Here is a 22,380-nt window from a genome sequence, read left to right as displayed (position 1 = left end):
ATGTTTTCCTCTGAGCCAGGAAAATCAATCAACAGCCACTTAGCAAAGATGAATCCTATTTGGCTCCCACTCTGAATGGGCTTATAGTCTGAAGGAAGCATCAACCAAGGTCAGGGTCATGGACTGATTTGGTGGGAGGACATTAGCCACGTGTTTGAACTCTGCCTCCTCAAAACTCAGGTACTCACTGTGCCCACAGCAGACCCTCAGGAACCTACGAGCAGCCCCTGTGCTGTGTACCCCCACTTATTCCCACCACAACTCCTTAGCCCCCCCAGCCCAGCAAATGTGGGTTCATTTTACATGGGTTGAGTGCAGTGCAGGCCTTCAGTCCTTCTCTAGCAGGGTGTTCTGCACATATCCTGCCATTTAGATGCTGTCTGGCCCAGATAGTTGGGCTGGAGGGAAGTGGAAGAACCACAGATGAAGAACCATCCCGTCTTCCCTGCCACCAGCGGGCAGAGGATAGATTCAGAGCTCCTAGAGGTGAGATGAATTCTGGTGACACCCCACCCCACTTCCACCACCCCCCTCATGATTGTGGAGCTCTTCACAGACACCCTAGGAAGGTCAGGAAAAGTCAGAGATGAGCTGAGGGTCCCACAGAATGAGCATTAGGTGACAAGCTCTGGAAAGTGTAGTTAGCTGAGGAGGTGGAGGGTAGGAAAGAGCACTTCCTTAGAATCTGACAACCCTGACTTTGAGCACTTGCCACTGGTGTGACTTTTGGCAAATTACATTACCTCTCTGAGCCTATACAGAAATAATAAGACCAATTTTGTAGGAGCGCCAGGAGGATTAACTTATTTCAGTCAACATGTTCCATTAGAGTGCTCAATATGTGCCAGGGACATGGTGGTGGGTCCTGGGGATATAGGAGTGAACAAAACTACTTATCTCCACAACATTTGCCTTCTAGTCAGGGAGATGCTAAACAAATAATCACATGACAGTGGTGTGAAAAGTGCTACAGAAATACTTTTGATGAAAGAGATTTAACAAAGAAGATATTTGGTAGGTGTCAGTCACTTTTCCTTCCCAAGTATGTCATTTGAAATGGGCATCTATATTCCTCAAAGTGGGGAGGAAAATCTTGACCCCCAAGGCTGGGAGCCTGGGCCTGCTTCTGCCACCTCTCTTTTGCTGGGTGGGCTTCTGCCCTTGGAGAGGGCCTTCTTGGATCCATCCCAGCTCTGCAGCTCTGTGGTTGAGATTCCCTGAGGGAGCAGACCCACTGTGGAGGTATCCATGTGAGAAGCCGGGGTCTCGCCTAACCCAGGACTCATACTAAAATGTTTCATTCCTACATCTGCCCAGCAAAGCCTGCCGCTGCCTCACTCACAGAAGGCACTCAGGAAATGGAAAGGGTAAGGGAGAAGGACCTGAAGAGCACCTGCGTGACCACTTCCTCACCTTCCATCATGCACTACCTCATTCACCCATCAAAGCCCCAGTCAGAGATCACATTTTTTATTTTTTGAGTTGGAATCTCACTCTGTCACCCAGGCTAGAGTGTAGTGGCACACTCATAGCCACTGCAGCCTCGACCTGCTGGTCTCAGGTGATCCTTCCACCCCAGCCTTCCAAGTAGCTGGAACCACAGATGTGTGCTACCATGCCTGGCTAATTTTTTGATTTATTGTAGAGATGAGGTTTCACCAAGTTGCCCAGGCTAGTCTCGAACCCCTGGTCTCAAGCAGTCCTCTTGCCTGGGCCTCCCAAAGTGCTGGGATTACAGACTTGAGCCACCGCACCCAGTGATCACATCTTTTTTTCTGAAGCCTTCCAGGATCACTTAGCCAGGAGTGATCTCTTCCCCCCCCAGATCTGTGCAGATCATCTCACTGCCCACTTTGTGGACAGTCCGAGAGCCTGTGTTTTGTTTATGCTGCTCCACCATATGTAGATACCTACTCTACCTTAAGGCCTTACACGCAACAAGCTCCTGTTCATCCGCCAAGCCCCAGCACAGAGATGTGGGGCCGTCCTTCTGAAGGCTTCTTAGTCTTCTCCAGATGTAGAATCTCTTCTTTTCTTCTGTTCCAAAGTCTTTGTCCTAACCCTCGTCTGCCATATGGTAGTAATGGTCTGCTGCCTATCTCTTTCCGTTGCTAGACTGTAAAGCATTCTGTGCCACCTAACTCGGGGGTGGTCCTTAGTAGGTGCTTAACAGACTCTCACTAGAGGTGTGAGACCAGATTTTTCTCCGCCCTCACTGGAAGCATAATGGGACTAAGAAGCAAATACACTGGTACAACAATAGGTGAGGTGGCAGATGCCTTCCCACATGGGGTGATTGTTCTTCATTTTTTAAAAAAGCTCATATTATTAACCTTTCTATTGAAGCAGAAATCAGAAATAACATTTAGTGTCCAAACACATATATGTTTGAAGAAATAAGTGATTTCTAAACCTCCTGGAAGTAACACAAGCATTGATGTTTGTGATATTGATGTTTGGGTTAATCAGAAAGAACAGCATCATCAGCTACACATATATTTGCATTTTAAAAAAGAAGAAAGAACAGCATTAGTCCAATATACATTAAAATAGGGATAGAAAATAGTATAGCTTAATCTATTTGCTGCTCCATCAGACACAAAGACTCTTCTCTGTGCCGTGAGTCCCACTTTAGGAAAAAAGCCCCTGGGTCTTAAAGAGGTAAAGTAAAGTAATAGAACCAGGATTTGTACCAGGTTTTCTAGCACTAAATCCATTGCTTATCTATCAAATCACAGCTATTTGTATGCAACGTAATAGTGTTCTCATGTTAAATTCTGAACTTCCCCAGAACTGGGACATACTTTATTTATCTCTGGGTCCCCAGTGCCTCTTACAGAACCTAAATCTTGATATGCAGTCAGGGATTGTGTGGTGAAATGGGTTCATGAATGATTGAATGAAAAGACAAGTTCTACCTTTTGTACTTTTTTAAAAGTTTCCTTTACCCAACTAAAAGGTTTCTCTCCATGGAAGGTATGTTTCCCCAAAATAAACCTCAAGTGTTTGTCAATACCAGAATGCAAGTGGATCAAAAGGGCTTTTTTAAAAATTCCTACTCTTCCCAAAAAGTGAAAAAAGTTTCTTTGTTACCTAAAATATCTGCACCAGATTGTACAATACTGTCTCTTAACGCAAGTGCTTATTATTGTGGCTAATTTGGTCACATGTGTTTGAGGGCGAACAATGCCTCAGAAATTTTTAAAAGCAAAACAGCAATCTGAAGCGTTTGTTGTAATGAGATGTAAATTGCCAACATCGGTAGTGGAGCCGACAGAAATTTGCAATGAAGTGATTTTTCCTCCTCTTAAATTAAAAGCACTACAAGCCCTCCATTCTCTCCCCCGAAGAACCCACATGCTTTTTTGTTCCCTTTCTTTCTGATTCTGTAATGCCAAATATCATGCTTTATTGATTGATTCATTCCTTCACTCATGCCATTTTTGAACCTCTGTTGTGTGCCTGCCTTAGTGCTAGGCTTTTCCACAGGTGTCATTGACTGCACGGGGGCAATTGGCCATCCCCATTTTGCAGGTAGGAAAGTTCACTCACAGAGGTGAGATGATTTGACTTGCCTGAAGTCGTGCAGCTGGGAGTCACACCAGATCTCCTGAAAGGTCCCTTTCAAGATGTGCCTGTGTCTGGTTTATCCAACTGACCTTCACTATACTGTGTGGAAGGAGGAGGCAGTTGCAGTGAGCCTTCCCTGGGGTAAAGCAAATGGTGCTCACTGAGGATGTTAGGAAAAAGCTTTCCTTGAGAGCCAGAAATTTCATCTCAGTGCCGTAGTACTGATAGTATTTGACTATCAGTCTCTGAGGAGACCATCATGAACCTGGAGGTGAGTGGGTGAACTGTGGAGTACAAGAACCTGCTCTGTGCCCAGCCTGTGCCAGGCCTAGAGGGAAAAGCAGAATAACAGGGACTCTGCTTCACAGGACCTGGGGTTTAGTCGAGACAAACTTAAGCATACAAGTATAACATGTGAGGAAGGGGACAGTAGGTGGTGAACCACTATTTATCGATCACCCCAGACTCTGAAGTAATCATTTTATTTGTGTGGTTAACTTGTTTAATCATCGGTCTTGCCAAGACTCTCTTATCTTTCCTCCTTTCAGGTGAGGCAACAAGGTCAGGGAGGTTAAGCAATATTTACGTGTAAATTATTTCTTGAGGCTAGAATATGCCCCAAGCACTATGCTGTGCAGCTCTGACTGCCCTCAAGCCTCACAATCTATTGGGGGGAACAGACATAGAGACAAATGAGTGCATCTGATTGTTATGGTAGACTGAAGGCAGTGAAGAGAGTTCAGAGCAGAGTGGAGCTCTGTTGCCCAAGGAAGATCATAACTCACCAGAACAGTAAGTGGCAACCCTAGTGTTTACACCTCAGTTGCTCTGACTCCAAATCCCAAGCCAAGAGGTGGAGGGAATACTTACCTCTATTTGAAGGGGTAGAGCAGCCTCATGGAAGAGGTGGCATTTGAGTCAGGCCTTGCATCACTAGATATCCTTAAAGGTAGAATGTTCCAGACAAAGGGAATGGCACAAGCAAAGACTAGGAGGCTAGAAAGAATGATGCATGTGTGGAGAGGGTTAGGCCAACCATTTGGCCTAATATGGAGTCTAACTATGGGGAAGGGACCAACAGGGGACGGAGCCAGAAAGATAAGTCTCTCATCCCCTACCTTTCTGATGTCCCCTAGAAGTCCCTCTATAGACAGTGTGGAAGCAGAGTCCTTTGTCTATAACTATAGCCACCTGAATTGTCCATTCTCCTAATTAAATGCTCCTGATTTCTACTTGACCATCCTAATTTCTACTTCTTGGGCTGCAAGAAAGGTTACAGACATTCAGGAGAACACCTCTACTCTCAAGCACCCCTACTGAGCAGCAGGGCTTAATTTCAGAATCTTTACCCCAGCCCACTAAATTCCCTTTCTCCCCACCCCCCTCCTATCATGAAGAATTTACTAAGAGTCTGACATATGCCAGGCACTGCCCTAGGCTCCAATATTCCAAAGGGAATAAAACTTTGTTCTTGAAGAGCTTCGCAGTCTCTTGTTGAAAACAGACAGATGATTGCAAATATAACTTGCTAAAAGTATTCTCGGTGTAGAAATGGTGTAGAAACCTCCTACTTGGGAGCAGTCAGAGCAAGGCCTCACAAAGAAGACACCTGAGCTATGTCCTAAAGTCTAACTGGGGCTTGGCAGACAAGGTAGCATTCAAGGCCTAAGACAACAGCACTGATTCCTAGGACAACATAGCATTTGGGGGTACCTGAGCAAAGTTGAATAGTGGGGAGGGAGTGTGTACAAGAAGTAAGCCCTAGAGGTAGAGAGGAGGCTGTGGTTTGGGACTTAATTTTGAGAGTAACGGGGAACCTAGGCATGAAAGACAGGGTCATGTGGAAGAACTCTTTGATAGCCATTGTGGAGATGGTTGGGAGAGAGACAGACTGAAGTTGTAGCTGGATTGTATTCATTCCTTGTCCAATAGCCACCTCTCATGGAAGGAAAAGGAGGCTTGAGAGGAGAGACATGATCTTGCCAAAGATGACCTGTGAGCTAGTGGCTGCATGGACCACCTCCTCTCAGCCCATTCCTTTCTCCTGGCTCTGAAGGTCAGAGCAGGAAGAGATCTCAGATGCCAACTCAGTCACGTGCTTTAGAGGAAATTGAAGTAATTACTTCTTCCCAGATCTGAGAAAAGATCAAGTGCTCCACCTGAATTTGTTTGTATCTGAGAAATTCAACCTGAGAAATTCAACCCATGCAGAGAAGAGAAACTTTGGCATTTGCTCCTGAAACTTTAGAAGTATTCATTCATTGTTGTCATTTTTTGAAAGAATTTATTTAGCCAACATTCAGAGAGCATCTACTTAGGGCTAGATGCTGAGAACAAAGGGAAGAATGAGATCTAGGCCCAGCCCTTGAATAGGTCCCACACTATTGGGAGATGCTGTCAGAACGATGATGATATCGTTGGTCCTTCATCTTCCAACTTCTGCACCTACAGTTCACTCGCCTGTGGTCACACAGTCAAAACACAGCAGAGCCAGGAGTGGGATCTGAAATCTCTACCAAGATGGAGCGAGCTCTTTCATTGGCGCTGTTTTACTCCCCAGCCGTCGTCGTGCATTCGGTTTTGTACAATTTTCCTGCTTGAATCTTTGGAGACTAGATAGATTCTGTCTTGCAGTTGACAGCTGCCAGCAGCTCAGGATTTATATTCTCTTCTGGGAAGCTCTGTCATGAGGAATTTTAGTAACAGAATCACCAATACCTTTTCTACCACCCACCAAAGTCTAGGATGTGGCAACCGAACACAGAGTTCCAACGGGCTTGTTGCAGAGGGCTTTGATACATAAAGAGCTTTGTACCACAGTTAGGATAAGAGAAGGCTGGCCTGTGAATCCATCCGTTCCTTAAGTTGTATGCACAGCCATAAGGGAGCTGCTGTGGCAGTAGCTGAATCTTTGATCCCAGTTAACTCCTGAAATGTTTGCATAGGGAGAATTTCCAGCATGTTAAATTCTGTTGGCCTTTGGAGTCCTTCTCCCACAAAAGTTAATCAAGCTATTTGAGCTTATTTACCCGTTTTCGCTCTGTTCCTCTGACCCTTGGTAATCAAGACACAATAGGTGATTTTTTAAAATGGTCCATCACTTTTAAAAGCTAATGGAGAAAAAATATCCCCCTTAGATGCCACCATTTGTCTAGCTTCCTTTCACTGTTTAAACCGCAGGTAATTTGTGTTGATTGCATTAAAATAAAAATCAGAGTAGCTGCTGGATCAGGCAATCAGGGGCATAATCTGTATTGTATTTTAATTTCTTGGTTCAAATGCTCCTGTCTAGAAACTAGGTCTTGGGGAAGGGGAGGTCTTCGCATTTCTCACCACAGCGCTCCTAACCTCCTTTCTTCTGCTATGGCCTTCTCCACTGCAAGCCGCTGAGGTGGGGTTTTTGGCAAGTACACAGTTTGCTCATTCCAGTAATTGCCACCCCTTCTCCTCCAACTGAGTCTTAACAGAACCTATTTCCTGTGCAGGAAACTAAGTCTTTGCCTTTCCGTTTAGACGATGACACCCTAGAAGAGTACTCCTCATTCATATTTAATTACAGTGGCATCCATTCTTGTCTTCTAGTTTTCTACTTTTTTTCCTTGTGACATTCATTCCTCATATTATTTTCAAGTCTGGGTTTAAGTGTAGTCCAATGGACAAAAATAAGCTAGCATTTTTTTTTTGTGCCACTATGTGCTGATAGATGCGTAGTTAAAACTATTTGCCTTTTATTTTCCTTGGAGTTCTAGACAGATTTCTCTTCTTAACTGCCTAGGTCCCGCCATTGACCTGGAAAAAGTAAAGTCAGAATGTCTCGAGCCCGAGCCGGAGTTACGGAGCACTTTCAGTGAGGAAGCAAATACGTCGTCCTATTACCCCGCTCCTGCGCCTGTCATGGACAAGTATATCCTAGACAATGGCAAGGTAGTGTTTTAAGCTCGCTATCCATTCCCTGCAAGTGTTTGTTAGTGAGAGTAAAGATGGAGAATATGGTGGGAGCTTTCCAAAACACAGCTTGACTGGTTGGCCTCCAGGCCTAGCCTGAATGAATATTTCTGGAATTTATATGTTATAACTAGTATAGCTTTACTGGGATTTTTTTTCCTCTTTCTTCTTCCATTTTTATTTTTTTAAAATGAGCCAAAGAAACTGTAAATTAAATTGACATTTTAAAATAGCTTATTTGAAAGATTTTTCTTACATTCTGATGGTAGTTTGATGAAACATGTCCTCTCTTCCTCTGAAACCAGATGCCTAAAGTTTATAAGGTGAACTGGAAATGAAGTGTTTGATTTACAGATAACAACTCAATATATATATTTGTTAGTCATCTATAAAGTATCTGTATGTTTCAAGCCCTGCGCCACATGCCAGGAATACAGGGTGAATGGCACAAGCTCTCTGGCTCTAACCCACCTTCAAGCTGTTTACTGAGCAGTGGTTAACCCACAGTCTTAGGGCCACATATAACTACTCAGATTTTCTTGTATGCCCCTTGCAAACAAATCATGAAGGGAAATTTAAGCACTGTTAGCAATTATATTGATACAGGGATGAAAAGTAGCCTTTGGAAATCTTAAAGTCACATGGTGATATATAGCAGCAGGGCAGGGGAGGAAATTGTTCTGACATCCTTCAAACATCCTGTTGAATTCATCTTTGAAGAAGTACATCAGAACCCTTTGTCTAGGCACTGACAAAATCTAGCTTTAGTGTTACATTCTCTGCCACCATGGCATACATTACAGATCTCACCTCTTACTCTCCTTAAAGAGTCATCTGTGCCAGTTCATTTTTCTTGCCTTGTGCTTTGAAAGGTTTCTGTTTATCTAGTATCATTCCCCAGTGGGATGATGAGAAAGAAAAGATTGTTTTATTTGGGTTTGTCCAGATATATCCCTGCAACTTGCCAGCCTGAGCCAAAGCAAATATTGTCAAGTTGAGGAAATGAAACCTATTAGTTTTTAGGGCTCTCTTGGATGTGCTGTCAGTCCCTACATCTCCCACTGAGCGTGTCCTCTCCTGCAGAGGCGAGGATGATGAGTCAGGCCACAGACCCGTTCTGCCTTGCCTTGCTCCATTCCACAGGCTTGAAAAGTCAGCTTTGCAGAGGGGAGGTGGCATGACAGAGTAGAAGCAGGCAGCCTGGAGCCTGTATTCTTAAAATGGCTCTACCTCCGTTCAACCTGCATGACCTTGGACAAGTCCTTCACATCTTTGGGCCTCAGCATCCTTATCTATGAAAGATGGGATTGGAGTGATGCTCTTCATAGGCCTTTTTTGACTCAAGCTGTGTATCTATATTTGGTGAACCTTCCCCAATTGAAGACAAAAGAAGATAGGACTGTTCTGTTTGTTGATTTTCTTTTAGTTATGACCACATTGTGAAGTGACTGGAGAGTTTTACTTAAAGCAGCTTCCAAGAGAAATCTATTTCTCTCTTGCTTTGAAGGCTGATAGACAGTTTCTAAGTATCATAGGGGACTTCTTTTGCAAAGATAATATTCTTCCCCCGGAAAACAAGTCTCTCAAACTTCATCTAATTTTTTTACATATGAGTTGAACAACAAATCTTGAAACTGCCTATTTTGTTTTTTTCATTGGTTTTTGCCAGCATGCTGCTATAAGACTAACCTGGTTTTTGTTTGCACCTAATTTGTAGACAGGCAGATTTTTTATGTTGGAGGGTGGGATAACAGACACACTGGAAGTAGATGGCAGCTGATAGCATCCCAGAGCAGCATTTTCCATATCTCATTGTTCTTGACTCTGCTGTCTTTTTCTGACCCTTCCTTCTCTCTGTATGATCAGAGACCTTAATCTCTGCAAGGCCTAGAGCACTGGAATGGGATCCCTGTCCTAGTAGGAAATGAAGTTTGTCCTATAAAACATTTCTCTAAGATGTATTTTGATCAAGCTCCATCCTACCAGATACCGTAGTTTTAATAACCCTCCTTGATACATAATGTTAGCATTTTGGTCAAGTAGAGCTTGACACACAAGTTACCTTCTGATGCTGATAAAGTGCATGACTTTTCTTTATTTAAGATGTTTCATTTCAAAAACTCATTGAATCATACACTGCAAAGACCATTAAAGTTTGAATAATCTAATAAATACATAGTATGGGTGGGGAAACATCCAGAGAAGGAACTCGTGTACTATTATGTAACAGGTTAAAGGCAGGCAGGAATGGAAGCCAGGGCTCCTGGTTCCCAGGGCAGTGCTCTCATCAGTCTATTTTGCTGTATCCCTGAAAACTGCACATTGCTCCGGGTGACCTTGAGCTTTGCTGACCTCAGGGGCCCTTGTCACAAATGCCCCAGCATATACCTGTGATTGGTTTACCCAGGGCCATTTCTTTCTGTGCTGTAAAGTTGGCCTTGCACGCAAATAAGTGTCAGAAAGTATTTTCTTTTCCAAGGAACATCAGTTCATCAGAACTGAAAACCAGTGCTATAAAGATATTAAATATGCCCATTAGCTTCTTACTGCTTTGTCTTCAAACTAGTCTTTACCACTTTGTAGGGTACAGAAGAGGCAAAGCCTTGACCCTCCCCCATGATATGTACTGTAAAGGACTGAATCAAGTGGTAAAAGCTCTAAGAGGGCTAGAAATTCAGAAGGGATTGAACTTAGCCATGGAACATTTCCTGGATTTTAGACTGGGCCTTGAAAGGTTAGTGGGCTTAAGGAGACAGATGGAAAGCATTCATTCCAGCTAGGGGAGTGGCAGGAGTAGAGACATGGGGAAGGGAAAGAAGGCAAAAATGTAGCAGTTGTTGTCTTCTTGACACTTTACTCATCTTGTGTCATGTAATCCTCAGCACAGCTCTATGAATTAGGTAATGATATGCTGGCTGTACAGCTCAGGAAGGTAAGGCTCAGAGAAGTAAAGTGACCGGCCCAAGTTAACCAGCTAGTTGGTAGAAAAGTCAGGATTTATACAGGGCTGGCGGCTCCAGAGGGTATTCTCTTTGTGACAGCACACTGGAAGTGGAAGGAAATGAATGCATTCAGGAGCTTTGTAGAGTGATGCATGTAGCAGGGAAATAAGGCTTAGTAGATAGAATGGATTCTAGTGGGCCATTAAAGCCAGGCTGAGGAGGTTAGATTAGATGTGACAGGCAACAGGGAACCATTCAAAATTCCAGCAAGTTAACATAAAAACACAGAGTTGATTGCAGAAGTCATCTAGTCAAAGAAGAAAAGAGATGTGTAAGGGAACTTAATCTGTCAGTGATTACAGGGTGGGCTGGAGGGAGCAGGTACTGGAGGCAGGAAGGCCAGTCTGTGGCTATTTTCCTGGTATCCCCATCTATGGTGGTAAACTGCCCTGGGGGATGGCACAGAAAGTGACCAGGCAGATGCAGAGGAAAAAACAAAAGGAAAACTGACTGACAGTGATGTATTAGGTCTGCTGTGTCTCAACCACATCAGCACTACCATGACACTGGTGGCAGCAAAGAAGCTGGGATAGGAGAAGCTTCAGGGTCACGTAGACTTGGGTTCGAACCTTGATTTCAAAATTGACTGCTTGTGTGTTTTAGAAAAAGTAATTTAATCCCTCTGAGTCTGTTCATATCTGTAAAAGAAGAAAATAATTACTATTTCCATCTCTTAAGGTCATTATGAGAAATAAATAAATTGAGTGTACAATACCTGGTTTTCTTATGTACCCCCAAAATATTAGCATCTCCTTTGTCTTGTGGTACACTGATTAAAATTACTTTATTTCTCTTTTAAGACTAATGAAGTAAAAGACCATAGAAAGTAAGGCCTAGGATAAAAAAGATTAGAGTTATCTCTGGAAAAAACTGAAGTTGTCATCCATCTGTAAGATTTTCTGATTCAGAATTTAATTCAAAGTCACTTGCTTTTCCCCATCTCAGGAAACTTATGTGGGTGGCTCCAGAGTGTCTTCAAGGGAGGTGACGCAGGGTCCAGCAGGGAGCAGCAGGGAACTTGTCCTCGGCATGCCCTATATGGCACACAGACTGCCCACCTGCAGTTCAAACTGTAGAGAAAAGGCCAGACTTGACCTTGGTGTCAGTGTTGCCTAGCCAGCCCCAGGTAGTACATCTCACTCCAGGGTTTCTTATCTCTTCTGAACTGGATGAACAGATTGCAGTACTGAAGTTTATAGCACAGAGAGGCCAGGTGGATCTGGTTATCTGCTTGCCTGCAGCAGTCTGAATGATCTTCTGCGCACAAGAGATGAAGTCAGATGCGGCAGGTAGCTTGTTTACTTACTAACGTTTATGGGCGAGCTGTGTTGCTATTTTTTTTTTTTTTTTTTTTTTTAATGGTTGGAAACCTTAGTAATTGGTGAAGGAAGAAGTGTTGCTGACTGGCCAGTCTGCCCATTTGTGTGTGCCTGCCTTCCTTCCCAAGCCAAGCTTCAGTAGAAAGATCTTTAGTTGTTTTTTAAACAGGCTGGACTGCCATCAGTATTGGTGTGAATGCAGTCTTTCAGAGCAGGTGCTCTTCTGAGATGTCTCTTGACCATACATTAACAGTGACCCACAGGCCCTTCTGAAGACAAAGACCTTTGACAGAGCCTTCTCATGCCCCTTAAAAAGTTTAGCACATTGGCAGCTGCCACCCCTCCATCCCACAGAGGCCATTTTCTCTCTTCATAGACTCAGCAGAAGCACAACCTAAATGGCAATGTCAAAGTCAAAACTATTTTTTAATGATGAACGTTAGTAAATGATTTGTGAGTTGTTAAAAGATCCAGAAGGGAGAACAAATGTGAAAGCTTGTAGCATACTGCTAGGACATTCTGGGTCTTTCGCATTTATTGGCTCTGCACTGAAACTTTCTGACCGCTTCCCTTCTAGGGCACCTAAGATGGTGTTCTGTTCCATGTGCCATCAGAGTCAAACTGGGTACAGTGTGGTTGTGTTTAATTTGCTAAAATCATGGATGTTTTGAGCTAGGAGGAACTTCAAGATGAAATCCAACTCTCCCACTTCACAGAGGGAAACTGAAGCTGAACTGAGAAGGGACTTAAACAGCTACACTCCAGTTGGCAGGGCAGCTGCTCTCCTCACTCCAGCTGGTGGGGGTTTTCAAACTTAGCCATACGTTGGAATTATCTGGGGAGCTTTAAATTATCCTGATACCTAGACCACACCCAGACCAAATAAATCTGAATATCTGGGAGTGAGGCCTAGGCACCAGTGATTTTTTACAGCTCCCCAGGTGACCCCTGCATGCAGCCAAGGTTGAGAACCACCATGCGAGGAGGATAGGTGTCCCAGAATGTTCACATTCAAGGGAGACGAGTCTTTCCATAGTGTAACACACAGAACAGAGTTAAGCACATGTGTCCTGAGGTTTGGCCAGGCTCTGAACAGTCGTGTGAAAACATGAATATAGTTTAGAATCCCAGCTCTGCCACTTGTTAGCTGAGCGATGTTCAGCAGATCACCTCACCTTTCTTAACCTGGGCCATGAGGACTTGAGACAGTGAACATAAAGCACTAGAATAAGGTCTGGCACATTACAGGTATTCAGTAAATGGTAGCTATTATTATTATTATTATTATTATTATTATTATTATTACCCTTCAAGAGAGTTAATTTGGTATTTATGGTGTGAGTTCCTTATAATTGTGCAGCAATACTTTTTAAAGGACAAGAGAAGCCTCCCACTGCCCTCCTGTTAGACTAAGCAGGTGCTGGTGTTCTTATCCCTTTTAGGTCCATCTGGGAAGCGGGATTTGGGTTGATGAGGAGAAATGGCACCAGCTACAAGTAACCCAAGGAGATTCCAAGTACACGAAGAACTTGGCAGTCATGATTTGGGGAACAGATGTTCTGAAAAACAGAAGCGTCACTGGAGTCGCCACAAAAAAAAAGAAAGATGCAGTCCCTAAGCCACCCCTCTCGCCTCACAAACTCAGCATCGTCAGAGGTAGGTCAGTGAGTGGAAGCATAATGGCTGAGATTCTGTCCTTTACTCTATCAAGATTGTATTAGGCACAATTCAATTCAACTCTTACTGAAACCTCTGCATGCCAGGCCCTGGACTGGGCATGGGGGTACAGCAGCAGGTATTCCAGAAGAGCTCATATTTATTTACCAGGGCAAATGATGTGTGGGTATGAGTACAATGCATGAGAGAGGGACAGATGATGTGCTAAAGGAGTTCCCAGGCAGGGAGAATACTGTTAGTTGGAAAACCAAAGAATTCCTATGGAAGGAGTCACTGAATAGGGCCTTGAAGGATACTTCGGATATGGAGACACAGACATGTATGGAGAGGTACATCAGGAGGCAGAAGCATCTTGAACAAAAGCGTGGAGATGGGAGAAGTGCTGCTGTGCACAGAGGGCAGTGAAGGTCAAGGCTGGGGGATGCAGTTCTTGGTGGTTCTAGCACTATGCCTGGAGCAGTTAGTGATATGAAGACCAGCTGGTAGTCACTGGAATCAACTTCCTTTCTGGTATTTGGGGGGAGTTGGAGGATAGGCAAAGAGACAGGGAGTCACTTGTCTCCCTAAAGGTAGGGCAATACCCCGGACTCTTTGATTTGCCCGCCTGCCTCCTTCTTCTCCTTCCTGCTTTCTCTTCTTCTCCCTCCCTCCTTCTCTTGCTTCCTTCCTCCACTCTCTTCCCTCTTCTCACCTTTTTTCTTTCTTCTTTCTTTCCTACCTTCTCTCCATTCATTTGTTCTTTGCCAAGCCCTCTGCTAGGTTTTGAGGACACAAAGAGGGATAAGATACAGTCTCCATCTGCAAGGACCTCACAGTCTCATGGGGAAGATGAACACAAAACAATTCATTGCTATACAGAAAATATAAATTTCAGAGAGGTGTAAAGAGAACAAAGAGAACATAGTAATTACTAATTATTTCCAGCATTTACTATGTTTCAAGTTCTGTTTTTCCCCTCAACAGTTCTCTTAAAAAAACAAAAACACTTTTACATATATTAACTTACTATTTTCATAACATCCCTACTGTTGGCTACTATTAATATTCTTATTTTACAGATGAGGAAGCTGAGACACAGAGATGTTATGTAACTTGCACAGGTTATACAGCTAGTAGGAGTAGAGCCAGGAGTTGAAGCCAGTAGGCTAACTTCAGAATCTATGCTCTTACCCACTGTTCTCTCAGTGTTGGGTCTGCCATGTTTTGTTGAAGAAAGTAAGTCTCAGTCAGTCAACACGTATTTTCAGCAGACCCCAGGTTCTGGGGGTAGACACCAAATATGTCCAGGAACAAGTCAGATAATTTCAGATAGTGTGAGCTTCCTCGTATGATGTAGTGGAACAGAGAGGATTGTGGTAGCTGGGGTGGTTGGAAAAGGTCTGTTTGCAGAGGTGACATTTGAGCTGTGAATTGGATGTGGAATAGGCAGCCTGTGAAGGTCTGAGGGGTGGCAAGTCAGGCAGAATAAACAGCAATAAAAGACCAGCATGCTCAAAGGGTAAAGAAGCACTGGGTGGCTGGGGAGTTGAGAGGAGGGGAGAGGGAGGTGAGAGAGCTGGGCGAGAGCCAGTCTTATGGGACCAGTATGCAGCCTGGATTTGTGCTACTTGAGTAGAAAGCCAATGGAGGTTTCCTGGTTGTGGAGTGACCACATGGGCCATCAGTTAGAAAGCTGATGAAGTACTCTCAGTGGAACATCCCACTACCGCAGAGTAAGGCAGCAGTGGACATGAAGAAAGTGACTGGGTTTAGGGTATATTGAGATAATAGGACTCAGAGATTAAGGGACCAGCCTGAGGTCATGGCTACAAGGTTTCAGAACCTGAATTCAAACTGCTGACTTTGGCCTAGGGTTTGTTCTGCTGTGACACTGCTGATTCCCTTACCCAGCCAGCTCGGGATTAATTCATTTCGGCAGCCACTTATTTTAAAGTTATCATAGGTAACCTTTAGTCTGACTGCTGTCTGAAATGGTGTTTGGGAGGTCACCCTGAGAAAGAGGCCATCCTGAGGATGCAGCCCTGCCCTGCCTGATGGGTGACCGACCTCTTTGTTGGAACATGACTCAGCAGATCCTGGGTGTGTTCCAGTAATTGTTTGTCCCTACAGTTGTCACATGGTATAAAATCTTCTGTGTGTCTGCCTCAGGGACCCAGGGACTGTATCTGTCTCTATGCCCTCATTGCCTGGCACAGTGCCTGGCACACAATAGGAGCTCAGTAAATGCAGGTTGAGCAGAAGAAACTCTGAGACCCACAAGCTGATTCCCTGATTGACCCTTGATGTGATTTCTTATAAATTACTTGCTCCCCATGTTTCTGTGTCCTTAGCCAAAAATGTACCTCTTGAAATGGTCAGGGATGCCTAGGGTTGTAGCAGTAAAACAAGGTAGGAGAGTACATCTCTGCTGTGTGCCTTGGGTCCATGACACACTCACTGCCTTCACCTCAGCTGGGACTTAGCTTGTCTGCCAAGTCCTCTGAGTTTCTCTCCCTGATTCACTCCCCCATTTTCCAAGCCCTTTGTAAATTTTTCTACTCTGTCCAAACATGAGAGTTCATGCCCATCTTTCTCAAAAGATGGCCTCATCCCTTATTTAACAAAGTAAAGGAATTTCCATAGCTTCCAACCACTATACCTACAGATTTAACTATATCCCCATTTTTCTGCCTCACTTTCCCAAAAGAAGAGTGTCCTTCTCTTATTTGGGTCTGGTGACTCTCTCCATCTGGACCCCAGTACACCTGCCTTCCTTAGGACTTTGTTCCTCTAATTAGGCTCTGCTCTACTGGTTCCTTCCCTGCATCCTTGAAATGTACTTTGATTACTCATTTCTTACAGAAGCAAAGAAAACACTCCTTAAAGGGCACTTCCGTCAGCCAGCTGCTGCCGTGTCTCTCTTCTTTCACATCCAGGCTTCCTGAGAGACACTAACCGCCTGTGTTCCCTGGTGATGCCCCTGCTATTTGCCTTCCCCTCCCAGCCTTCGACTTCATCTGTCTTCACCCAGGTCCCCAGTGACTTCCTTGTTACTAAATCCAGGGCTCATTTCTCACCCTGTCACCAGCACTGTATGACGTGGCCATTCCTCCTTTACCGCAACACCCTCTCGGCACACTGAGGATTTCTTCCCACCTCTCTTGCTTCTGTCTCTGTCGTAGGCTTCTCTTCCTGTGCCCTCTCCTTTGTCCCCAACCCTCTTCTCTCTCATCCTACCAACCATTCTTTGGCCCATCTCTTTACTTCCCATTCCCACTGCCTTCAGCGGTCTCTTGGCTCTTGATTGGAATCCTTACTCCTCAACTGGCTGATGCCTGGCGATCTGGCATCTGGTGACCCCTCTGACCTTACCTCACATCACACTTCCCATTTGCCACCATGCTGTAGCCACAGTGGCCTCCTTCCAGCTCTCTCCTCCTGATCCGCACACTTTGTCTCCTTGTTACTTAGAAAGGCCTCCCCAGCCACCCAGTCTAAAGTAGCCTCTCCATTGCTGTCTGTCACATCAGCCTACCTAAAGTGTCTGTATAGTGTTTCTTACATGTTTACTGATTATTGTCTTTTTCTCCCCAACTCCATGAGAATATAAACTTTATAAGTGTCTTGTGCAGGGATAGCCTATAGTAAGTGCCCAATAAATGTTTGTTGAATCAATGAATAACGATTGACCACACTTTATTCACACAATGAATAATGATTGACCAAATCAATATTGACCACACTTCTGAATCCCTAATCCATATATACAAGTGCCCACTAGTCATCTCCTCGTGGAAGGCCACATGACATTGGCAAATCTGCACTTCTCCCTCCTTCTCCACAAAGCCTTCTGCCATGTGTTCCCTGTCTTGGTGAGTGGAACCACCAGCCAGGGACCCAGGCCTCACCCATGGCTCCTCCACATGCCTCACTGCCCATCTGTTTGGCCCCCAAATACCTCTTAAGCCACCTACTTCTCTTCATACCGACTGTCCCTCTGTAGCCCAGGCCACATCATTTCTCCCCTCCATTACTCTGGCAGCTTCTAGACTCCTTTCTCCATTAAGTAACCAAAATGATCTTTCAGAAACCAGATATGATCTCTTTTCCACCACCCAGGTCACAACCTGTTCACAGTGTTCATTATTCAAGGATAAGCTTCTTAACATGCCATAAAAGCACCTTCATAATCTGGCCCCTGGTTATATCTCCCGCATTATTTTTCAGCAATATTCCCCTTGAACTCCAAGTTATTACCATGATGAACTGCTGTATTCCCTGAACAAGGCTTGTCCTGTCTCACTTTGGAGAATTTGAAAATGCTCTTCCTGGTGTCTGGAACACAGGCCACACTACCTACCTACCACCTGTGCTCCATTGCCCAGCAAACTGCTGCTCACCACCCAGATCTGCTCGGTGAATCTTCCTTCAGGAAGTCATTCCTGACCTCTTACGGTGGGTGGGTGCTTCTGTCATCTGTCCCAAAGCACCCAGTCCTACCTCAGTTCTCTTCTTACTACATCTTTGCCTCCTAGGACCCTTGTCTAGCAACCCCTAGAGCCTATAAATGCTTGCCATGTAACTAAATGAGAAGGAAATAGACTTGCCCACGGCTATACAACCTATTAGAGAAAGAGCCAAGTTGAACTGAGGTTTCAGGCTTCCTGCTGTCACCAGAGGTTTCTTGTCTTACTGAAATACAATGTTGATTATTATATTTTTACTGTAAACAAGCAGGTTTGAAATCTGTCTCCCAACCCACCACACAATCACTGTTTTAGCCTAATTATTTGAGCTATTCCAGATTGCATTTGGCTGGTTCTTTCCATGCAAGCTGTCTGCTGGATTGAGATTGTATTTATTTTGTCTGATTTTATCACATTTTCCATATAAAAATGGCAAAAGCCTTTATGCTCACAGGGTTGGTGAGGATTTTCTCTTCTCTTTGATTTTAAAATTGCTTCTTACCAGAGAGCAGAAGGATGGGTGGACATTGACTCTGCTTTAGAAAGATACAAGCAGGAGAGCTGAAACAGGCCTGCTCTAATGACAAGCTCTTGAATGACGAATGACAGTCAAACCTATTAAGGTCAAATGACCTTTAACAGAGTGTCTGAGTTTTCTAAATGAGCCTCAGCATTGCGTTCTGGTTAATTTTTTTAACTTTTAATAGGACACATTAGCACTGTTATAAACCTTGTTAATTAAGCAATAATCTCAAATGCTCCCTCGCAGAGGGAGACATTCCCGGCAACTGCAGGTGATTAATATCTAGAGTCTAACGAAAGCCTTTTAATCAACCTGAGGAGCCGTTCAGCGCTGTTACCCCCAGGAAATGAGAATGATTGGAATTCAGTGGGGGCCCTTCTGAAAACCTCCCTCCATTTGCACCTTTCTCTTTCTACCTCTTCTCTAATAGTAGGGGCACTAAGGGCCATCACACCCATATCCTGCCTTTCCGTTCTCTCTCGTTTGTCTGTTTACCTGCCTTATTACTTTACAGACAACTAGAGACTTAGAGCTGGGAGATTCTCCTGAGATTACCTGGTTTGACATCTTACTTTCATAGACAGTAAAACTGAGACCCGAAGAGGTTCCCTTTAGAGACTACCCAGCATATAGGGTTAGAGCCATATTTGCATACCTGCACTTCTAAGCAGCTCTCATCACAAACTGTCTTCCTTTTTGGTTTAGATTCTGGCAAAGTCACTGTGTGTATTTGCTTTCCCTCAGCTCAGGGCTGGAGAGGGAATACCCATCCAAATGTCCCAATGGGGAAAGACAGTGTGGTTACTAGTTTTATTAGATTGTGATTAGTGCTTTGACAGAGAGACAAACCCAGACAGGTGTGGGAGCACAGAGCTTTAGGTAGAGTGGGGCTATGGTTAGAGAAGATTCAAGAAGGCTGAATGTAGAAGAGTGAGGAGGACATAGACAGGTGAAGGGTGAAGGGTGAAGCCAGGGTATTCTGGGCAGCTGACTTCCTAGCCTGGGGACCTGGTGCAAATCATTGCCCTAGATTCTTCACCTCAACAATAAGGATAACAAACCACAGAGTATCTTTTTTAAGGCTGCCATGAGGGATGTGGGAACAAACATATTACAAGCAAAGTCACTGGTATAAGGGATAGCTTGGAAAGGAGAAGGAATTGTGAGTGAATATAGCAGAGATGGGGCTGGAGAGAGAGAGCTTCCTACCTTTTTGTCTCTCAATCCTGGTGGAAAGGCCAAGACAAGATAATGTGAAGATTAGTCAGGCTTGGTGGGAGTAGTCAGGAAGTGGTGGAGGTCAATTAAAAGCTTCGAAAGGCTTCTCTTGTGCAACACCCTTCTTAGTGAGAAAGAAAGGGTGCCCCAGAGAAAGAACGCTTATAACACAATGCACCTGCAGCGTGGATGGCAACAGGAGGCAGATTGGCTTTGTGCCCAGGAAAAGGCTCAACGTGTCAAGAGGGAGCAGTGGGTTCTGCCCCATTCCTACTCCCTTTCTCCAGGCCTCAGCCTTCTTATGTATAAGTAGAGGAGTTAGCACAAGGTAGTCTTCATAATCCCTCCTAGTGTTGACATTTTGAGAGTATTGCCTGCTCTGGGCTGGTTTGGGAAAGACAAGAGTTTGCTTTTTCTGCATAACAGTTCCTTAAGATCAGACTGTCATTCCTGTTTAGGTGAGAAAGCTCAGGCTCAAAGTTAAGCATTTTGACCATGATTATACACCCAGGGTACATTCCCCACCCACACCCTAGTCCTCTTACATCCAGAATGTCTGTGCTCCCTTACATTTCCCTGGAAAAGCATTTATTCATTTATTGATTTAACTTGTATTTATATAATCCTGCCCCTGTGCCAAGCACTGTGCTAGGATCTAGAGATTAATAGTTGTAGATACATAAAATACTTGGAACAACACCACACAGAGGTAGTATTCCTTGCAGTTTGAAAAAGGCTTGTAATGTGTTTATTCCCACATCCCTCATGGTAGCCTTAAAAAAGATACTCTGTGGTTTGTTATCCTTACTGTTGAGGTGAAGAATCTAGGACAATGATTTGCACTAGGTCCCCAGGCTAGGAAGTCAGCTGAAATCACACTCCAGCCGGGCCTTGTTTGGGGCTGGTTTTTTGCTTCATCACAGCAAATGGTAGACTCAGTAAGAGAGTGACTGTCCTCAACCTCATTAGTAATCGCAGCAATGAGACACCACTTCACACCCACCAGGTTGTCAAAACCTTAATAATGTGACAATGTCAAGTGCTGTTGAAACGGGGCAACCAGCTCTTGCATACAGTGTTGCTAGGAGTGCCAGTCAGCATAACCACTTTGGAAAACAATTTACTAGGCATCAACTAATGAAGTTGAATATGCACACATCTTAACATTCAGCAATTCCATGCCTAGGCTGATACTCGAGAATTTCCTGCATGTGTACTGCAAGGACATGTGCCAGGATGTTTACAATCACAAAACCAAATATCCATAGACAATAAAATAAACAAATTGTGGTACAGTCATGCAGTAGACCACTACTCATCACTGATGATGAATGACCTATAGCTATACACTTCATGGATAAATCTCAAATCTGTAACATTTGAGTGGAAAAAAAAGCAAATCAGAAGCATATATAGGGTGTGGACATATTTGTAAAAATGCTGAAAACAAGGAAAATAAACTATATGCTATTAACAGTTATATACATGTGTTAATAATGAATATTGTTAAAGAAAAGAAAAGGAAAAATTCAGGAGAATGGTTACCCCTGGTGAGGGAGAATAGAGGAAAGGATTAGGGAAAGACATCCAAGGGTTTCAGAGCAACCAGTAATGTCCTATTAAGCTGGGTGGTGGCACAAGGATGTTTTATTATTACTTTTATTTTATTTATTTATTTATTTTTTGAGTTGGAGTCTCACTCTGTCGCCCAGACTGGAGTGCAGTGGCTGCTCCCGGCCAGTGCAGCCTCGACCTGCTGGGCTCCGGCGATCCTTCCGCCTCAGCCTTCCGAGTAGCCGGAATTACAGGCATGCGCTGCCACGCCCAGCTGATTTTTTGATTTATTGTAGAGATGAGGTCTCATTGCCCAGGCGGGTCTCGAACCCACGGGCTCAGGCAATCTACTCACCTCAGCCTCCCAAAGGCGCGGGATTACAGGCTGAGCCACCAAGCCCAGTTTATTATTACTTTTAAAGTACAAATTTGCAGTGTATATCTACTCTTTTCTTAGTACTTTTTATAATGCAAATTTTAAAATATAGCCATGCCATATACATGAATGGCTATTTAGGAAGTATGTCAAGAGGCACATTTTCTTTTATTCCCTTAAAAGATTTGCACTTGAATTCACCATTAATCCTTGGCCTTCTTGTTTCTTCTCCCTGTCTAGAGTGTTTGTATGACAGAATAGCACAAGAAACTGTGGATGAAACTGAAATTGCACAGAGACTCTCCAAAGTCAACAAGTACATCTGTGAAAAAATCATGGATATCAATAAATCCTGTAAAAATGAAGAACGAAGGGAAGCAAAATACAATTTGCAATAAACTTTGGATTTTTCATAAAGCCTTCGTGTTTTCCTTGTGTGGCATGTGATTTGCGAGCAAGCGATGGTGCCGTCCAAATCAAACCCCTCCATGCCTGGTGGTGAGCAGTCAGGGAGCCAGTTGGGTTCTGGGTTCAGCAGCTTTTTCTGAACTTGGACTTCCCACTCCAAAGAAGGCAGATGGACTCAGGAGCAGCCTGGCGCCGAAGTAGTTCTGGGAATGGGGCAAGCACTCTTTTTGGAGGGAGATAAGTTGTCTCTGAGTTGCCTATCATTTAACTAGGTTTTGACCTAATATTTTTGCCATCCAAGGACTTCTATCTCTGTTCCTCTATTTTGTTCTACAATAAAACT

At 44.0% G+C, this 22,380-nt stretch overlaps 1 protein-coding gene across 4 annotated transcripts in view; it reads left to right on the top strand.

The window, feature by feature from the left end:
* The window catches only part of BEND5 (BEN domain containing 5), a 48,975-nt gene extending 26,928 nt beyond the window's left edge, over positions 1-22,047 (top strand). For all 4 annotated transcript variants that reach the window (XM_008057387.2, XM_021711988.1, XM_021711987.1 and 1 more), the window contains 3 exons: positions 7,346-7,494; positions 13,279-13,492; positions 21,870-22,047. In XM_008057387.2, coding sequence (XP_008055578.1) covers positions 7,346-7,494; positions 13,279-13,492; positions 21,870-22,027 — 521 coding nt within the window. In that variant the 3' untranslated portion in view covers positions 22,028-22,047. The remainder of the gene's footprint in view (positions 1-7,345; positions 7,495-13,278; positions 13,493-21,869) is intronic.
* The last annotated feature ends 333 nt before the right edge of the window (positions 22,048-22,380 follow it).

The sequence above is a fragment of the Carlito syrichta genome, unplaced genomic scaffold (genome assembly GCF_000164805.1).
Source record: "Carlito syrichta isolate Samal-C Ts95f unplaced genomic scaffold, Tarsius_syrichta-2.0.1 Scaffold302986, whole genome shotgun sequence".
NCBI classification, from domain to species: domain Eukaryota; kingdom Metazoa; phylum Chordata; class Mammalia; order Primates; family Tarsiidae; genus Carlito; species Carlito syrichta.
Note: the sequence above shows the minus strand (reverse complement) of the source record. Positions and strands in the feature narration are given on the sequence as shown.